This window comes from Nuphar pumila, chromosome 12 (assembly GCF_984573655.1).
Source record: "Nuphar pumila chromosome 12, dmNupPumi1.hap1.1, whole genome shotgun sequence".
NCBI lineage: Eukaryota > Viridiplantae > Streptophyta > Magnoliopsida > Nymphaeales > Nymphaeaceae > Nuphar > Nuphar pumila.
The window spans coordinates 30,946,797-30,964,139 of NC_143260.1; the positions used below are offsets into that span (position 1 = coordinate 30,946,797).

The 17,343-nt window shown below is 38.3% G+C and overlaps 1 protein-coding gene and 1 long non-coding RNA gene across 2 annotated transcripts in view; one reads left to right on the top strand and one right to left on the bottom strand.

The window, feature by feature from the left end:
- The window catches only part of LOC149820517 (uncharacterized), a 38,243-nt gene extending 21,740 nt beyond the window's left edge, over positions 1–16,503 (top strand). Inside the window, exons 4-5 of the mRNA XM_089983142.1 lie at positions 15,903–16,139; positions 16,310–16,503. Coding sequence (XP_089839268.1) covers positions 15,903–16,139; positions 16,310–16,387 — 315 coding nt within the window. The 3' untranslated portion in view covers positions 16,388–16,503. The remainder of the gene's footprint in view (positions 1–15,902; positions 16,140–16,309) is intronic.
- Positions 15,902–16,613, bottom strand: LOC149820518 (uncharacterized). Its single transcript, XR_016426634.1, has 2 exons — positions 16,549–16,613; positions 15,902–16,511 (listed from the first exon to the last, which is right to left on the bottom strand). It is a non-coding gene; the product is annotated as an uncharacterized LOC149820518 (long non-coding RNA).
- Positions 16,614–17,343: the final 730 nt, after the last annotated feature.

Here is a 17,343-nt window from a genome sequence, read left to right on the forward strand (position 1 = left end):
AATCGTGAATAAGACTTTTCAATCTTTTCACATCCAGCTTTCAACAGTTAAGTTTGAGAATTTTATCTTTACCAATACATACTCCTGGTGGAAGATCCATGTAGACCTCTTCGTTTAATTCACCATTTAGAAATGCATTCTTAACATCTAATTGATAAATAGGCCATTTTTTAATTGAAGCAACTGCAATAAGAGTCCTAACACTAGTCATTCTAGCTATGGGAGCGAAAGTTTCTTCATAGTCAATGTCGTATTCTTGGGCATATCCTTTAGCTACCAACTGGGTTTTATAGCATTCTAATGACCTATCATTTTTAGTTTTAATTTTGAAGACCCATCTATCAGATTTGTATACAGGAAATAAGGAGAGAGAGAGAGAGAGAGAAATTCACAATGGCTGGGGCGGCACTACAATGCTCGACCTCCAAAACCCTAAACATTATAAAGTAAAAACATATACATATTACAAGAATGTCATTAATGAGATCCTATTTAACATGTGTTTCATATAATATGCGTATGGATCTGGATCCAGATCCATACGCATATGCAAACTATATTCTAACACCCTCCCTCAAGTTGTACGTGATTTTGGAGCATGTACAACTTGCTCTTCAATAGCCAAAATTGACGTCCTGTTAATCCCTTGGTAAACAGGTCTGCCACTTGATCTTCTGTTCGAACATGACGTAGTTCTATCTCCTTCATCTTGACTTTCTGCCGTATGAAATGTTGATCAATCTCAATGTGCTTCGTTCTGCTATGCTGGATAGGATTACATGCAATGTTTATTGCACTTTGATTGTCACATAAAAGAAATGATCGAATAATTGTCTCCCCAAGATCACTCAATAAGTGTCTAATCCATGTGGCTTCTGTCGTGCCTGCAGCCATCGATCTGTATTCAGCCTCTGTACTCGATCGTGCCACTGCCTTTTGTTTTTTGTTGCTCCAAGACACTAAATTGTGCCCAATATAAACAAAATATCCAGAGACAGATCGTCTCTCATCTGGATCCCCTGCCCAATCTGCGTCTGTATAAGTGATGAGTGCATGTCCTCTATGCAGATTATCGTTCTTGCGATAAACAAGTCTGTCTCCTATAGTTCCTTTTAAATAGCGTAGAATGCGCTTCACAACTTCCATATGACCCTCCGTTGGAGCATGCATAAACTGGGATACCTGATTGACAACATAAACTATATCAGGTCTGGTAAAGGTCAAGTACTGTAACATCCCCACAAGACTTCTATACGTTGTAGGGTTGACACAAAGATGACCATCTTCAGAGCTCAGCCTTTGATGTAATACACTAGGAGTGCTGACTGGTTTGCAATTCGTCATCCCGGCTCTTTCCAGAAGGTCAAGAGTGTATTTTTGTTGCATGAGTGTCAATGTGTCTTGTTGTCTGTCAACTTCCACACCAAGAAAGTACCGCAACTCTCCTAAATCTTTCATCTTGAAAGTTTTCATTAAAAATTGTTTCACGTCTTGCACATGACTATCTGAGCTCCCAGTGATCACAATGTCATCAACATATATAAGAAGAAGTATAACAATGTCCGTCTTTTGGTAAATAAAGAGTGAGTGATCCAGAGAGCATCTTCTAAAACCATAACTCTGAATCTGCATAGAGAAACTTTCAAACCAGGAACGGGACGCCTGTTTCAACCCATACAGAGATTTTCTTAGTTTGCACACCCAGGCAATAGGATCCTTCTCGGCATAACCAGGTGGTTGCTCCATATACACTTCTTCCTTTAAAGTTCCATGCAAAAATGTATTTTTAACATCCATCTGGCTAAGGCTCCAACCTTGATCGACTGCTAGGGATATGATGATACGAATAGTATCCATTTTGACTACGGGACTAAAAGTTTCGTCGTAGTCTTCACCATATTGTTGTGTGAATCCTCGAGCAACAAGTCGCGCCTTATATCTGTCAATACTTCCTTCAGGCTTATATTTTATTTTATAAACCCATTTTGAGCCAACTACATTCTTTCCTTCTGGCCGAGGGACTATTTCCCAAGTCTGACATTCATGAAGAGCTTCCATTTCTTCATTCATAGCTTCAGTCCAATGATGGGATTGAAGAGCTTGATTAAAACAAGTGGGTTCATCCTATTTTGTGAGCTGAGACATAAACAACTGGAAATCAAGGGAGGTCTCATAACTCACCCATCGTTGAATAGGATGCTTAATGCGTGACGGCCTTTGAGCCGAATCATTGGCGATGCTTTCCTCCACATTCCTCGGCTCTGTATTTTTGTCCCGTCTAGTGTATATCTGTCCAGAGAAACGTTCTACGGGGGGTGGCTCAACTGGAGATAATTCACCATGCGAGTCATTCAACTCCCTACTCGAGCCGAAGGAAGGACAATTTGTTTGACATGTTTCTCCTGTATTAGCAAAAAGATCTGCGCTCATCCATGGATCATATGCATGACAGTCATTGACCTGAAAATTTTGTTCATCAAAAACAACATTTCTGGAGGTCCTAATACGTTTTGTAGTAGGGTCATAGCATCAATAACCTTTGTATTCATCTGCATACCCAACAAATTTGCACTTGACAGCCTTATCCTGAAACTTATTTCGCAGAGATGAATCAATATGTACATAACATACACAACCAAAAACACGCAGTTCATCGTAAGAGGGATGTTGCCCAAATAAAGTATAATAGGGAGATTTCCGATCCAAGAGTGCCATAGGAAGACGATTTATGATATGAACAGATATGTGAAAAACTTCTGTCCAGAGACTAACGGGCACATTGCTATCATGTAACATGCTCATCGCGCTCTCGACAATGTGCCTGTGTTTCCTCTCCGCAACTTCATTTTGTTGAGGAGTATGAGGGCAAGAAACTTGTCGGCTTATTCCTTTATCCCGAAGAAAGGCAATAAACTCGTTCGACGAATACTCTCCTCCACCATCACATTGTAAATGCACAATATCACAAGCAAACTTTGTTTTGACCATCGAATGAAATTCCCGAAATATTTGAAAAACTTCATGCTTGTGTTTTAAGAAATATATCCAAGTATAATGGGAATAGGAATCAATAAAGACAACATAGTAACGACTGTCAGAAAGAGAAAGAATAGGTGCGGGTCCCCAAACATCGGAACAAATAATCTCAAATGGCTTTGAAGCTCTTTTATTTATAATATGAAAAGGAAGAACATGGCTTTTGCAGAGTTCGCATGAAGAACATTTATTATTATTATCAAAAAATTAATTTAAACTAGACTCTGGAAGGAGACCATCAGATACAAGATTTTCAACGAAACCTCGACTACAATGTCCCAAACGACTATGCCAAATATCTGGCTTATTATAATGAGATGAATTAAAAACTTTCAATGAAGGAAAAAACAAAGACTCTGAAGGCGAAGACACTGAAGAATGCTTGGACGACTTCAACTGGAGGACTGGGACTGAGGGCGAAGACACTGGAGGAATCTCCTTGAAGACGTACATGTTTCCTTGTCGCTCCCCCTTAGCGAACGTCTCCTTCGTTCGTAGATCCTTAACATAAACAGAAGAGGGAGTAAATTCGACGGAAGAATTCATATCGTCAACAAGTTTAGCTACAGAAACAATGTTCTTTTTAATATTAGGAGCAAGAAGGACATTTGACAAATGAAGTGAGGACTTTGACATAGGGATATGTGCATTGCCAGTATGACTAATGAAGTGATAAGTTCCATCTCTCGTAACTATACTACCTTTTTCAAAATAAGGCAATAAGTGAGATAACTTACCCGCATTACCCGTAACATGTGTGGCGGCACCTGAATCAACATACCATTCGCCTTGTTCATTTTGCTTGATTGTCATCTGTGACAATGCTGATAACAAAAGTTGTTGTACATCTGTGGATGGCACTTTTGTGTCCATAGCAGTAGTTGATTTATTCTCAATTTTGTTTAGTTTTCCTCTATTCTGTAGATTGAACCAACAATCAGCTTTCACATGTCCTCTTTTGTTACATAAGAAACAAGTGGGCACTCTCCTCTGATTCCCTGTATTAAAAACCCCTGAAATATTAGGTGTAGGCAAAATACCACATCCTCCCTGCCCGAAACGTCCGCGGCCTCTGCCTCCTTGATGCCCTCCATTCCCTCGTCCAAAACCTACAGAAGTGTCCATGGCCAAAACTAAATGAGGACAAGCTGATTCATTTTCTGCTGCCCTTTGCTTCATAATCATCTCATGCTGGAGAAGTTTTGCTTGGAGGTCGTCAAAAGTGGGCAAGTGAGGAAGGCATGATAAAGTTGTGGTAAACATGTCAAAATCAAGGCCCAATCCATTGAGAAGTTGTTGAACTTTATCTTTATCTGCAATAACACTTCCAACAACAGCCAATTGATCAGTAATACTCTTCAAGCGGCCTATGTATTCCATGACGGTCATGGAGCCTTTCTTCAAACTTTGAAATTCATTTTAAGTACATAACTCGGGCTTCTGATATCTGAGAGTATGTCTGAGACAACTTACTCCACAGATCTGCCGTAGTGCAATCATCTGAAAGAGTAACCAACACTTCTTGAGAGAGTGTTGACGTAATATAAGCAACCAAAGACTGATCCTGCTTCCTCCAAGCTGTATACTCTGGATTCTTAATAGAAATGGTAATTGTGTCACCCTTCTCATCCTTGGTTTCCTGCAAAATAAGTCATGGTGGTATAGGAACTAAACCACCCAAATGTTCATCGAGATCCTGACTCCGTATAAAAGGAAGGATTTGCCTCTTCTAGGTCAAAAAATTAGAATGAGTAAGTTTTTCAGTAACGAGCTGACTCAAGAAATTGGCAGAGGGACTGGATGACGAAGAGTAATCCATAGCAGTGAAACGATGAATAAGCAAACAAGATGAATGGGAAGAAATAAACAGATTTGAGATCACTTAATCAATCAGTAAACCTTGAATAAGGCATATACCTGCACTACCAAAAGTGTTGCACAGAGAACACTAAAACAACAATAAAGGAAAGGAAAAACAGGTCTGAAAACCAACACAGGTCTGAAAACCAGTCGTTGGTGTTGAGGAAAAAAGGAAATCAACACAGACGATGGAATGAAGATAAACAAATACCAATGAACGAGAGTAACAAAAATGAGTAACAGAAAAAAAAAAAAGGTACCAACTTTCAGAAGATGAGATTTCAGATTTAGAAGATGAGATTTCAGATTTAGAAGATGATCACGCTGGGACCTGTCCACGCTGGGGTTGCCGTTCACGATGAAGAACCACGATCTGCACGGCTAGAACTGTCCACGCTGACGAACCACGAGATGATCACGCTGGGACTTGTCCACGCTGGGTTGTTGTTCACGATGAAGAACCACGATCTGCACGCTGCTCAGGGACTTTTTCAGATCTGTTGTTCACGCTGGAACTTCTTCATGCACAGGATTAACCTAATGCTCTGATACCATATCAGATTTGTATAAAGGAAATAAGGAGAGAGAGAGAGTGAGAAAGAGAGAGAGAGAGAGAGAGAGAGATTCACAATGGGTGGGGCGGCACTACAATGCTCGACCTCCAAAACCCTAAACATTATAAAGTAAAAACATATACATATTACAAGAATGCCATTAATGAGATCCTATTTAACATGTGTTTCATATAATATGCGTATAGATCTGGATCCAGATCCATACGCATATGCAAACTGTATTCTAACACCATCTACACCCAATAGATTTTTTTCCCATGGGTAATGAGGTTATTTTTCAAGTTTTTGCCTTTTCAAGGGCACTAAGTTCTAAGTTCATAGCTTCAACCCATTGGGTAATATTTTTGGCTTCATTATAATGAGACGGTTCATGAAAATAGTGTAACGCAATTAGACACGCCCTATATTTTGGTGTTAGAGACTCATTGGAAACAAACCTATTAGGAGGATTAGAGATTCGGCCAGATCTTCTTAAAGAGGTTTCTTCTATGTTGGAACCTTGAGAGTATTTTTCTAAGGCACTTAAGGGAACTTGTTGACCACGCCTAACATAGGTTTGAATTGGTCTACTTTCAATGACATCACTTTCATTTTCAACATTGTTAAGAGGAATATCCTCTTGGTCATTCAACAAATCATTAAAAATTACCTCTTCTTGAGGAGTCACATCTTCTTGAGGAAGAAGATCAAACAAGAAAGCATATTCACTTTCATCAATATCTTTTGTTTTCTCAAAACCATTTTCATTTTCTAAGAAGGTTACATCTTTAGAAACATATAGTTTGTTGCTTTTGATGTCGAAGCATCTAAAACTTTTTTTATTTTCTCCGTATCCTAAGAAAACATGTTCAATAGCTTTAGGAGATAATTTATCTCTTTTATGGGAAAGAACAAAGCATTTGCACTCAAAAATTCTTAATCTATTAAAATCGGGTGTTCTTTCAAATAGTTTTTCATATGGAGATGTATTTTATAAGGACGAAGATGTCATTCTATTTATCAAGTAAGTTAATGCTAAAGCGGCTTCAGCCCAATAGCTTTTTGGAATTTCTTTAGAAATAAGAAGTGTCTTAGTGGTTTTCCAAATGTGTCTATGCTTTCTTTCGGCTAGACCATTTTGTTGAGGAGTTTTAGGACAAGATTTTTTATGACAAATTCTATTTGATTCTAAATAATTTTGAAATTCATTTGATAGGTACTTTCCACCCAAATCGGATCTAAGAGTAGAGATATTACTTAAAAATTGATTTTTCACTATCATATGAAATTTCTTAAAAAAGGTAAAGACATCAGATTTTAGGTTGAGAAAATAAATCCACACATATCTTAGTGTAGTCATCAATGAAAGTAACATAATAGGAGTATCCTTCTTTCGATATGACCGGAGAAGGGCCCATACGTCCGAATGAACTAACTCAAATGGCCTCTTGGACACAAATGTTCTATTTGTAAAAGGAGTAGATTTCATTTTCCCAAAAATGCAACTCTTGCAAACAAAATGTTTCTCAAGGGAAATGAGTATATTTTTGAGAAACTTGGATGTCCAAGTCTTTGGTGCTAAGTTTCAATATTTTTATCTTGGACATGGTTACAAAAAGAGTTGGTAGGAATTCTCAAGTGGCTCATGTAATAGAGATCTCCTCTCCTATGACCTTGCCCAATCTGCTTCCCGGACCAGAGATCCTGTATAGAGCAATCCTTAGTTGATAAGGAGATTTTACATCCATGATCATATAATTGAGAAACAGAGAGAAGGTTTAAATTAAGTTGAGGTACCACCCTCACATTTGGCACAAAGAAATCTTTGGAAAAACTTAACGTTCCAAAACTTTTGACTTGTAAAGATGTACCATCCGCGGTTGAAACGTAAGAGGTTTTTGAGTTACTACATAAGTCTGATAGCCCATTCTCAAGAGGTGTCATATGAAAGGATGCTCCAGAATCAAGGATCCAAGAGGACATACCTGGAGGAGAAGAGGAAGTGATGATGGCACCCGAAGTTGATGGAGATTTGAGTAGAATTTGAAGTGCCTCCGATAGTTGAGCAAGAGAAAAGGAATCCTTCCCTTTGATGGGCTCCTTCTTTTTTTGAGTAGTTTCTTCAACGGAAGCAACCTTACCTTTGGGAGCTTCATTTAGCTTAGGGCAATTTGGTCTTATGTGACCCGGTTCTTGGCAATGATGGCAAATGACTTTTCTATAGTGGTCATTATAGTTAATTTGCCTTTCAAAGTGTGGAGGCTTGTAAGCTTTCATATGATTGCCGGGTTTAGACACAGCCAAAACTTCATCTCCTCCTTTAATCATGCCAAGATGAGTTTCTTCTTGGCATATCTCGGCTATGGCCTCTTCCAACGGAAGAGGCTTATATCTATGAAGTAGAGAAGATCTAACTTGTTCATATTCGGGCCTAAGTCCATGTAAAAATTGAAAAAAGTGTTCTTTTTCCATTTGTTCTCTTTGTAGTTCAACATCTTCCCTAGAGACCCATTTTGGTTCTAGTAGAGATAGCTCATCCCATAAGGGTCCAAGGGTGCTAAAGTAATCTCTTACATCCATTTCCCCTTGCTTAATGGTACGAATTTTCTCTTGAAGGAAGAATTGTCTAGCAAGGTCCTTTTGAGTATAAATACCTTTCATAAAGAACCATGCTTCGTTTGCCCTTCGAAATTTTGCAATGTTGGCGCAAATTTTAAGCTCCACATTGTTGATGAACCACGAAAGAATCTTTGCATGTTTGCTTTCTCAATCTTCAACTTTAGATTGGTGATCTTCAATGGCATTCATGCAAGCATTTCCTTCAAGTGCTTTTTCTTGATCACTGTTCATCTTTGTGAGTTGGAGTTGTGGTTCCGGAATAGTGCCCATAACATATCCCCAAAGTTTTTTACCCTTGAGATTGTTCTCCATGGCGGCGGCCCACATCATGTAGTTCATACCATTAAGTTTGAAGGAGAGATCGATCTATTGTTTTCCTTCCATAATACAACAACAACAACTACGCCTTCATCCCAAAACAATTGGGGTCAGCGATATGAACCAAAAAAGAAATTCATTTTGGGTCTTCCACATGAATCCTTTTCCTCCAATCATTTCTATCCAACGCCATGTCCTCGGTGAGGTTCAAAGCATTCATATCCTTTCCTATCATCTCCATCCAAGTCTTCCTAGGCCTACCCCGACCTCTTTTAACTAATATATTTTCCCATTTCTCCAACCTTCTAACTGGAGCATCATTAGGCCTTCGCCGAATATGTCCAAACCACCGTAAACGATTCTCTCGCATCTTATTTTCAATGGGTGCAACACCTACCTTCTTACGTATCTCTTCGTTCTGAATCTTATCTTTTATTGTATTTCCACACATCCATCTAAGCATCCGCATCTCAGCTACACTCATTTTTTGAATATGATGTCTCTTGGCAGCCCAACATTCCGTACCATATAGTAAAGCGGGTCTAATAGTCGTCCTATAAAACTTTCCCTTCAACCGCAATGGCATTCTACGATCGCACAGAACTCCAGTAGCACTTTTCCATTTCATCCACCCAACCTTTATCCTATGATTTACATCTCCATCAATTTCTCCATACTTTTGAATGATGGATCCCAAATATTTGAAATAATCATTCACCGGTATATCTTGCTCACCAAGCTTCACTACACTCCCATCACTACTTCGTTGCTTACTAAACCGACATTCCATATATTCAGTCTTACTCTTACTTAACTTAAAACTTCTAGCTTCCAATGTCTGTCTCCATAATTCTAACTTAGCATTAACCCCAGCTCTAGACTCATCAATCAAAACAATATCATCAGCAAACAACATACACCACGATACATTTTCTTGAATTGATCTCGTAAGCTCATCCATCACTATTGCAAATAGGAAAGGGCTTAAAGCAGATCCTTGATGTAACCCAACCGTTATCGGGAAATTGGTTGTCACCCCTCCACAAGTGCGGACATTGGTTACTACTCCTTCATACATATCTTTAATTATACTAATGTACTTGAGAGAAACACCTTTCTTCATCATTGTCCACCAGAGAACGTCCCTAGGTACTCTATCGTATGCCTTCTCTAAATCAATAAAAACCATATGCAAATCTTTGTTCCTCTCTCTATATCTTTCAATAAGTTGTCTAAGAAGATGTATAGCTTCCATAGTTGATCTTCCAGGCATAAAACCAAATTGATTCTCCGATATCATGACAACCTTCCTCAACCTAGACTCAATCACCCTCTCCCAAAGTTTCATAGTATGACTCATGAGTTTTATACCACGATAGTTTGTGCAATCTTGTATATCACCCTTATTCTTATATAAAGGCACCAAAGTACTCTTCCTCCACTCATTAGGCATCTTATTTGTTCGCCAAATCAAGTTAAAAAGATTTGTCAACCATTCTAAACCTTTATCTCCCAAGCATTTCCAAGCCTCGATAGGTATACCATCTGGGCCAACTGCCCTTCTTGATTTCATTTTCTTCAAAGCCTCTGCAATTTCTTTCTTTTGAATCTTGCGCATGAAGTCACGATTTATCTCATGAAAAGGAATGGAGAAGTCTCCAAGATCTTGAGCATGACTATCATTAAATAGCTTATCAAAATAATCTTTCCATCTTTCCTTAATCTCCTCATCTTTGACTAAAACCCTTTGCGTTTCATCTTTGATACATCTAACCATACCAAAATCCTTCGATTTCCTATCTCTCATCTTTGCAAGCCTATAAATATCCTTCTCGCCTTCTTTGGTATCCAACTTGTCATAAACCTCCTTATATACCTTAGCTCTCGCGTTTCGAACAACTTTTTTAGCTTCCTTCTTTGCTATCATATACTTCTCCAAATTCTCATTATCACGACTCTTACTTAGATTTCTATAACACTCTCTTTTAACCTTAATAGCTAATTTGACATCCTCGTTCCACCATGATGTATCCTTACCTAGTGGTGCACCGCCTTTAGACTCACCCAATACCTCCTTAGCTACTTTTCTCATACCACCCGCTATCTTATTCCACATTGATTCTGAATCCTCCTCGAGACACCAATCAACTTCCTTAACTACCTGCTCTACAAACATTCCTTGTTTAGCTCCTTTCAGTGCCCACCACTTAATTCTAGGATCTATCCTATGTCTATCCCTTTTGCGGCATTGTCTAATTCTAAGATCTAAAATTAAGACTCTATGTTGTGTAGCTACACTTTCTCCTGGTATAACCTTACAATCGATGCAACAACCCCTATCTCTCTTTCTAAGTAGGAAAAAATCTATCTGACTCGTATTAACCCCACTTTTAAATGTTACTAGGTGAGACTCCCTCTTCCTAAACCAAGTGTTTGCTAAGATCATATCATAGGACAAACAAAAATCTAAAATCCTTTCTCCACTTTCATTTCTTTCTCCTATACCATAACCTCCATGGATATTCTCAAATCCATCCCTACTAATGCCTACATGTCCATTAAGGTCACCGCCGATGAAAAGCTTTTCTCCATAAGATGTCTCTTGTACTACTCCATCTAAATCTTCCCAAAATTGATGCTTAATGGAATCATCTAAACCTACTTGAGGTGCATAAACACTAATAATATTAATAATATCCGTACCTAATACTAATTTAATAAGTAAAATTCTATCACCCTTCCTACGGACCTCAACTACATTATCTATAAACTGACGACTCATAACAATCCCTACTCCATTCCTATTCCTATTTATTCTTGTATACCAAATCTTATATCCCCAAGGTTCTATCACTTTAGCTTTCTCACCTACCCATTTGGTCTCTTGAAGACATAAAATATCAATCTTTCTCCTACACATAACATCTACTAACTCTACCAACTTACCAGTTAAAGACCCTATGTTCCAAGTGGCTAACCTAATTTTATGGTCTTGGACTAACTTCTTTACCCCCACCCGTCCAACAAAGTGAGGGAACCCTTGCCTATTTGACACCACACCCGGGCGCCGGTGTGACGCGTCGCTTCTGGGCGACGACCTAGCAACCCTTGCACATTTATCACTGCCTCCGGGCCTAGAGAGTACAGCGCGTCGCTCAGTAGGGAACGCCCCAACGAAATTCTCATATTGGTTCATTTTCATAGGATATGACAAAGTTTTTATGCTGGCTGTCACAGGCCTACCGCAACCCTCCTCCTTTATCCGGGCTTGGGACCGGCAGTGTATAACTACACAGGCGGAGTTTGTTTTCCTTCCATAATAACTCAAGAAATGATGACAAATCAAGAAAGAGAAATACAATATGCAAACTATAACTAATCAACTAGCTATAGCAAGAATCAAGAGCATAAACCTTGTTCTAATTACCATGTAATGAAATACGCAGAAATAAACACAATGTCTTATAATGGACATTCACCCATAGAATGCGAAGATCAAGTCCACATTGGACGTATACAAAAGCCAAAAATGGCTTGCAAACATAAAAATGTTATAAAAGCAAGAAATGGGCTTCAAGAAGCCTTACAATGCAAAGGGGTCTACCCCTTTATTTATAGACAAGAGAGTGGGAGAAGAAAGGGAGAAGGAGTGGGCATTGGGGGGCCAACAAGGAGTCGTTGTGACCGTTGGGGGCCCAACAACTCTTGGTTGGGACCTCCAATGCAACATGCATTTAATGCATGTACAAAATAAATAAAAACAAAAAAATAAAAATAATAAAGGGAAAAAGAAAAAGAAAAAAAGCATAAAAAGACTAAAATGCCCCTATTGGGCAGAATTACAAAAATACCCTTAGTCGGGTATTATATATATATATGTAATGTTTGTAGAGCAGGTAGTTAAGGAAGTTGATTGGTGTCTCGAGGAGGATTCAGAATCAATGTGGAATAAGATAGCGGGTGGCATGAGAAAGGTGGTTAAGGAGGTATTGGGTGAGTCTAAAGGCGGTGCACCGCTAGGTAAGGATACATCATGGTGGAACGAGAATGTCAAATTAGCTATTAAGGTTAAAAGAGAGTGTTATAGAAATCTAAGAGTTGTGATAATGAGAATTTGGAGAAGTATATGATAGCAAAGAAGGAAGCTAAAAAAGTAGTTCGAAACGCGAGGGATAAGGTATATAAGGAGGTTTATGACAAGTTGGATACCAAAGAGGGTGAGAAGGATATTTATAGGCTTGCAAAGATGAGAGATAGGAAATCGAGGGATCTGGGTATGGTTAGATGTATCAAAGATGAAACACAAAGGGTTTTAGTCATAGATGAGGAAATTAAGGAGAGATGAAAATATTATTTTGATAAGTTATTTAATGGAAGTCATGCTCAGGATCTTGGAGACTTGTCCATTCCTTTTCATGAGATGAATCATGACTTCATGCGCAAGATTCAAAAGAAAGAAATTGCAGAGGCTTTGAAGAAAATGAAATCAAGAAGGGCAGTTGGCCCAAATGGTATATCTATCAAGGCTTGGAAATGCTTGGGAGATAAAGGTTTAGAATGGTTGACAAATCCTTTTAACAAGATTTGGCGGACAAATAAGATGCCTAATGAGTGGAGGAAGAGTACTTTGGTGCCTCTATATAAGAATAAGGGTGATATACAAGATTACACAAACTATCGTGGTATAAAACTCATGAGTCATACTATGAAACTTTGGGAGAGGGTGATTGAATCTAGGTTGAGGAAGGTTGTCATGATATCGGAGAATCAATTTGGTTTTATGCCTAGAAGATCAACTATGGAAGCTATACATCTTCTTAGACAACTTATTGAGAGAAATAGAGAGAGGAACAAAGATTTGCATATGGTTTTTATTGATTTGGAGAAAGCATACGATAGAGTACCTAGGGACGTTCTCTGGTGGACAATGATGAAGAAAGGTGTTTCTCTCAAGTACATTAGTATAATTAAGGATATGTATGAAGGAGTAGTAACCAATGTCCGCACTTTTGGAGGGGTGACAACCAATTTTCCTATAACGGTTGGCTTACATCAAGGATCTGATTTAAGCCCTTTCCTATTTGCTATAGTGATAGATGAGCTTACGGGATCAATTCAAGAAAATATGCCGTGGTGTATGTTGTTTGCTGATGATATTGTTTTGATTGATGAGTCTAGAGTGGAGTTAATGCTAAGTTAGAATTATGGAGACAGACATTGGAAGCAAGAGGTTTTAAGTTGAGTAAGAGTAAGACAGAATATATGGAATGTCGGTTTAGTAAGCAACGAAGTAGTGATGGGAGTGTAGTGAAGCTTGATGAGCAAGAAATACCGGTGGATGATTGTTTCAAATATTTGGGATCTATCATTCAAAAGTATGGAGATGTAAATCATAGGATAAAGGTTGGGTGGATGAAATGGAAAAGTGCAACTGGAGTGTTGTGCGATCGTAGAATGCCATTGCGGTTGAAGGGAAAGTTTTATAGGATGACTATTAGGCCCGCTTTACTATATGGTACGGAATGTTGGGCTGCCAAGAGACATCATATTCAAAAAATGAGTGTAATTGAGATGTGTATGCTTAGATGGATGTGTGGAAATACAATAAAAGATAAGATTCGGAACGACGAGATATGTAAGAAGGTAGGCGTTGCACCCATTGAAAATAAGATGAGAGAGAATCATTTACGGTGGTTTGGACATATTCGACGAAGGCCTAATGATGCTCCAGTTAGAAGGACGGAGAAATGGGAAAATATATTAGTTAAAAGAGGTCGGAGTAGGCTTAGGAAGACTTAGATGGAGATGATAGGAAAGGATATGAATGCTTTGAACTTCACTGAGGACGTGGCATTGGATAGAAATGATTGGAGGAGAAGGATTCATGTGGAAGACCCAAAATGATTTTCTTTGTTGGTTCATATGGTCGACCCCAATTGTTTTGGGATGAAGGCATAGTTGTTGTTGTTGATATATATATATATATATATATATATATATATATATATATATATATATATATATTTAACGGCCGACTCGCCATGCTTGGCTTGTGTTGCAATCGTGCGAGAGAGCGTGGGAGAAATGGAGAAAATCGAGATAGAGAAAGTGAGAGGAGAGCGTACCTGAACAGATTCATCGCAACGAGGTCGCCGGAATTTCTTTCGTTGCCGAAAATGGGTGGCCGAAAACTCGAGAGAGAGAGAGAGAGAGAGAGAGAGAGAGAGAGAGAGAGAGAGAGAGGAGTCGGATGCGAAATATAAAACCCTAAGCCCCTTTTAGGTTTTCACAGGTTTTGTACAATGTCCATTTTGCGCCCTTATTAATAATTTTTTTCCTTAAGTTTTTTGTTTTTCATGAGTTAATTTTTTTTTTAAAGGGCAAACTCATCTTTCTTTTAAGCGTCCCCCTTTAAAGGGGTACGCCTCCCCCATTAAATAGAAACGTGTTTTTCTTTAAAGGGGTACGCGTACCCCTTTAAATGGAAACGCGTCCCCTATTAAAGGAGGACGCGCTTCCTAAATTTAAAATGTGCTTCCCCATGCATTTCGGAAGCGCCGCATTTCGCGCTTTCGAAGCGCGTATCGGGGAAGCGCGCTTCCCCTATAGCAGAGGCGCTTCCGGTAACTCTGGGAAGGATTGAACATGAAAAGTGATAGCTGGTGCGAAAAACTGGGATCTACTTGTGTCAGCATGGTACTTTCTCACCATGATGATTTGATGTTTGTTTCACTCATGATGAGTAAGAGAGAAAAAGGGTTGCCAGTTTAGCAAATTCTCATGAAAATTGCTTAAAATAGAGAGGCTCTTAGGTGATGTTTTTTTTTGTGATAATCCATGATATATATTGTTCATCATCTTCAAGCAGTGCAGCCTTCACAAAGGACAGACCTTATAAATATACTTCCCCAATTTATTCTGCATTTCCTCGTGTCAATTTATTTCTACCTCTTCTAGTTTTCCTTTTCCTCCCTCATTTTTGATTTGATAGAAATTCATCCATTTATATAGGTATTATTCTAGTCCTTACAGCACATGCCCAGATCATCTTATTCTGTTGCACTGGATTGCTTGCTCGCTGTTTTGTTTTCTTTAGCAATCCACTTTGCCCATCTTGTGATATATATTTCTCACCTACATGTGTAATATCCTACTCTCTTTTCTTTTCCTTTTTAAAACTGTATACTACATATTATTAGAGCCTTTTGGTACCCCAGTAAAGTTCTCTTTTGATGGAAGATATGTTTGTTATCACGTGGTATAAATCCAAAGAGTGATGTTCCTGATCTGCATTATTGTTATAGAACAACGCCCTATCTGGTGCTATGAGACACCATAACACCTTGTTGTCGCAAGGTTCCTTTGTGAGCTGCCTATAAGATGACAAGAATCATGTTGCTCTAGTCATGCTTTGGTGTGTGTGTGTGTGTGTGTGTGTGTGTGTGTGAGAGAGAGAGAGAGAGAGAGAGAGAGAGAGAGAGCAGGGTGTTTCTGATTTTCATATTTGTGTTACAGATCCTTGGAACAGATGCAGGAGGCACCCGGGAAATTGTAGAGCACAATGTCACTGGCCTGTTACATCCTGTGGGACAGAATGGAGTACAAGTCCTTGCTGACAATCTTGAGTTTTTGTTGCACAATCCATCAGTAAGACAGGCAATGGGCGCAAAAGGAATAAAGAAGGTAGAGAAGTTATTCCTAAAGAACCATATGTACCAGAGACTTGCAGTAGTCTTTCGGAAATCCATGAAGGTAAAGTAGAAGGATATTGAACCCAACAGCTCTTCCCGTTAGGAACTTGGCATCGATTAGTCAATTCATGATTCCAATCATTCTTTCCTTAGCAAGCGTAATTCCCACATTTGGTTAGGAAGCAGTATTCCCTCTCCTGTCAAATTTTGAAATTTTTATGTTTTTTACAGCAATCGATAGACTTTTGGATTTCCAACTTGAATGTGTACAAGAGGCAGCTCGTTAAGTCTCTCACTCATGAAAAGTGAAAACTCTCCTTTATCTCTATGACAATAATGTACATTCAGGTACCATACACATACTACCTCCAACAATTGCTGTGCTGCCTTTAAGCATATGCTCACGATCTTGTGGCTTCCCTTAATACTTCTGCTTATCCAATTCTTCATGAAAAAGTAGATATTCAGACCTGAAACACAATTTTTTTCTCACTAGCTAATCATGGATTTAACCAGCGGTTCCTTTCGTCAAGATACTGCAGCCATGGTAACAATATAGGCTGTATATAGCCTTATATATAGTGATATATTGCCATTTTCTTCAGAACCTGTAAATTTCTCAAGAAACAGCCAAAAAATAGGTATCATGAATATCATGGTAAGTTTTGAATAAAAAACAAGATATTTTCCTTTCTTTTATTCTTTTCCAGCTTTTATTTTCTAAAATGATGTGGATTTATGAAGAAGCTGATTTTTAAGGTATTCATTTGAGAGAGTTGATGGTTCCTCAATTTATTGATATTTTGTCACCCATATTTATAGAAGGTAATTCTTTTTTTTATTTATACTCTGTTATCTTTCTTTTTTTATTCTTTATTTTTCCTTTCACTTTGTGAGTTTGCCAAGATTGGAGTTCTAATCTTCTTAATTATGTGCAAATCTTTGCAGGTTGCACTCTATTTATCGTATTTTTTTTATTCTTGTCGTTCATTTCTGTTTAAGTCTAAATTCTTTTAATTCATGGTATAATCTTTCTTTTGTGTTCCAATAATTTGGTAGTTTTTATTTTTCATTTTTGTTATACTTGAACATTTGTTGCAGTGAAAATTGCCTTTTAAAAAGCATACTTTCGCAGTTTTTTGTCTACACATTCTTCTACATATTTTTCTTAAAGATTAACTAATGGTTGCAGCTAATGAAATTAATTTAATGCCTCAAATTAACTGATTGTTGTGTCTATTTTAGTAATTAAATTGCCAACACAT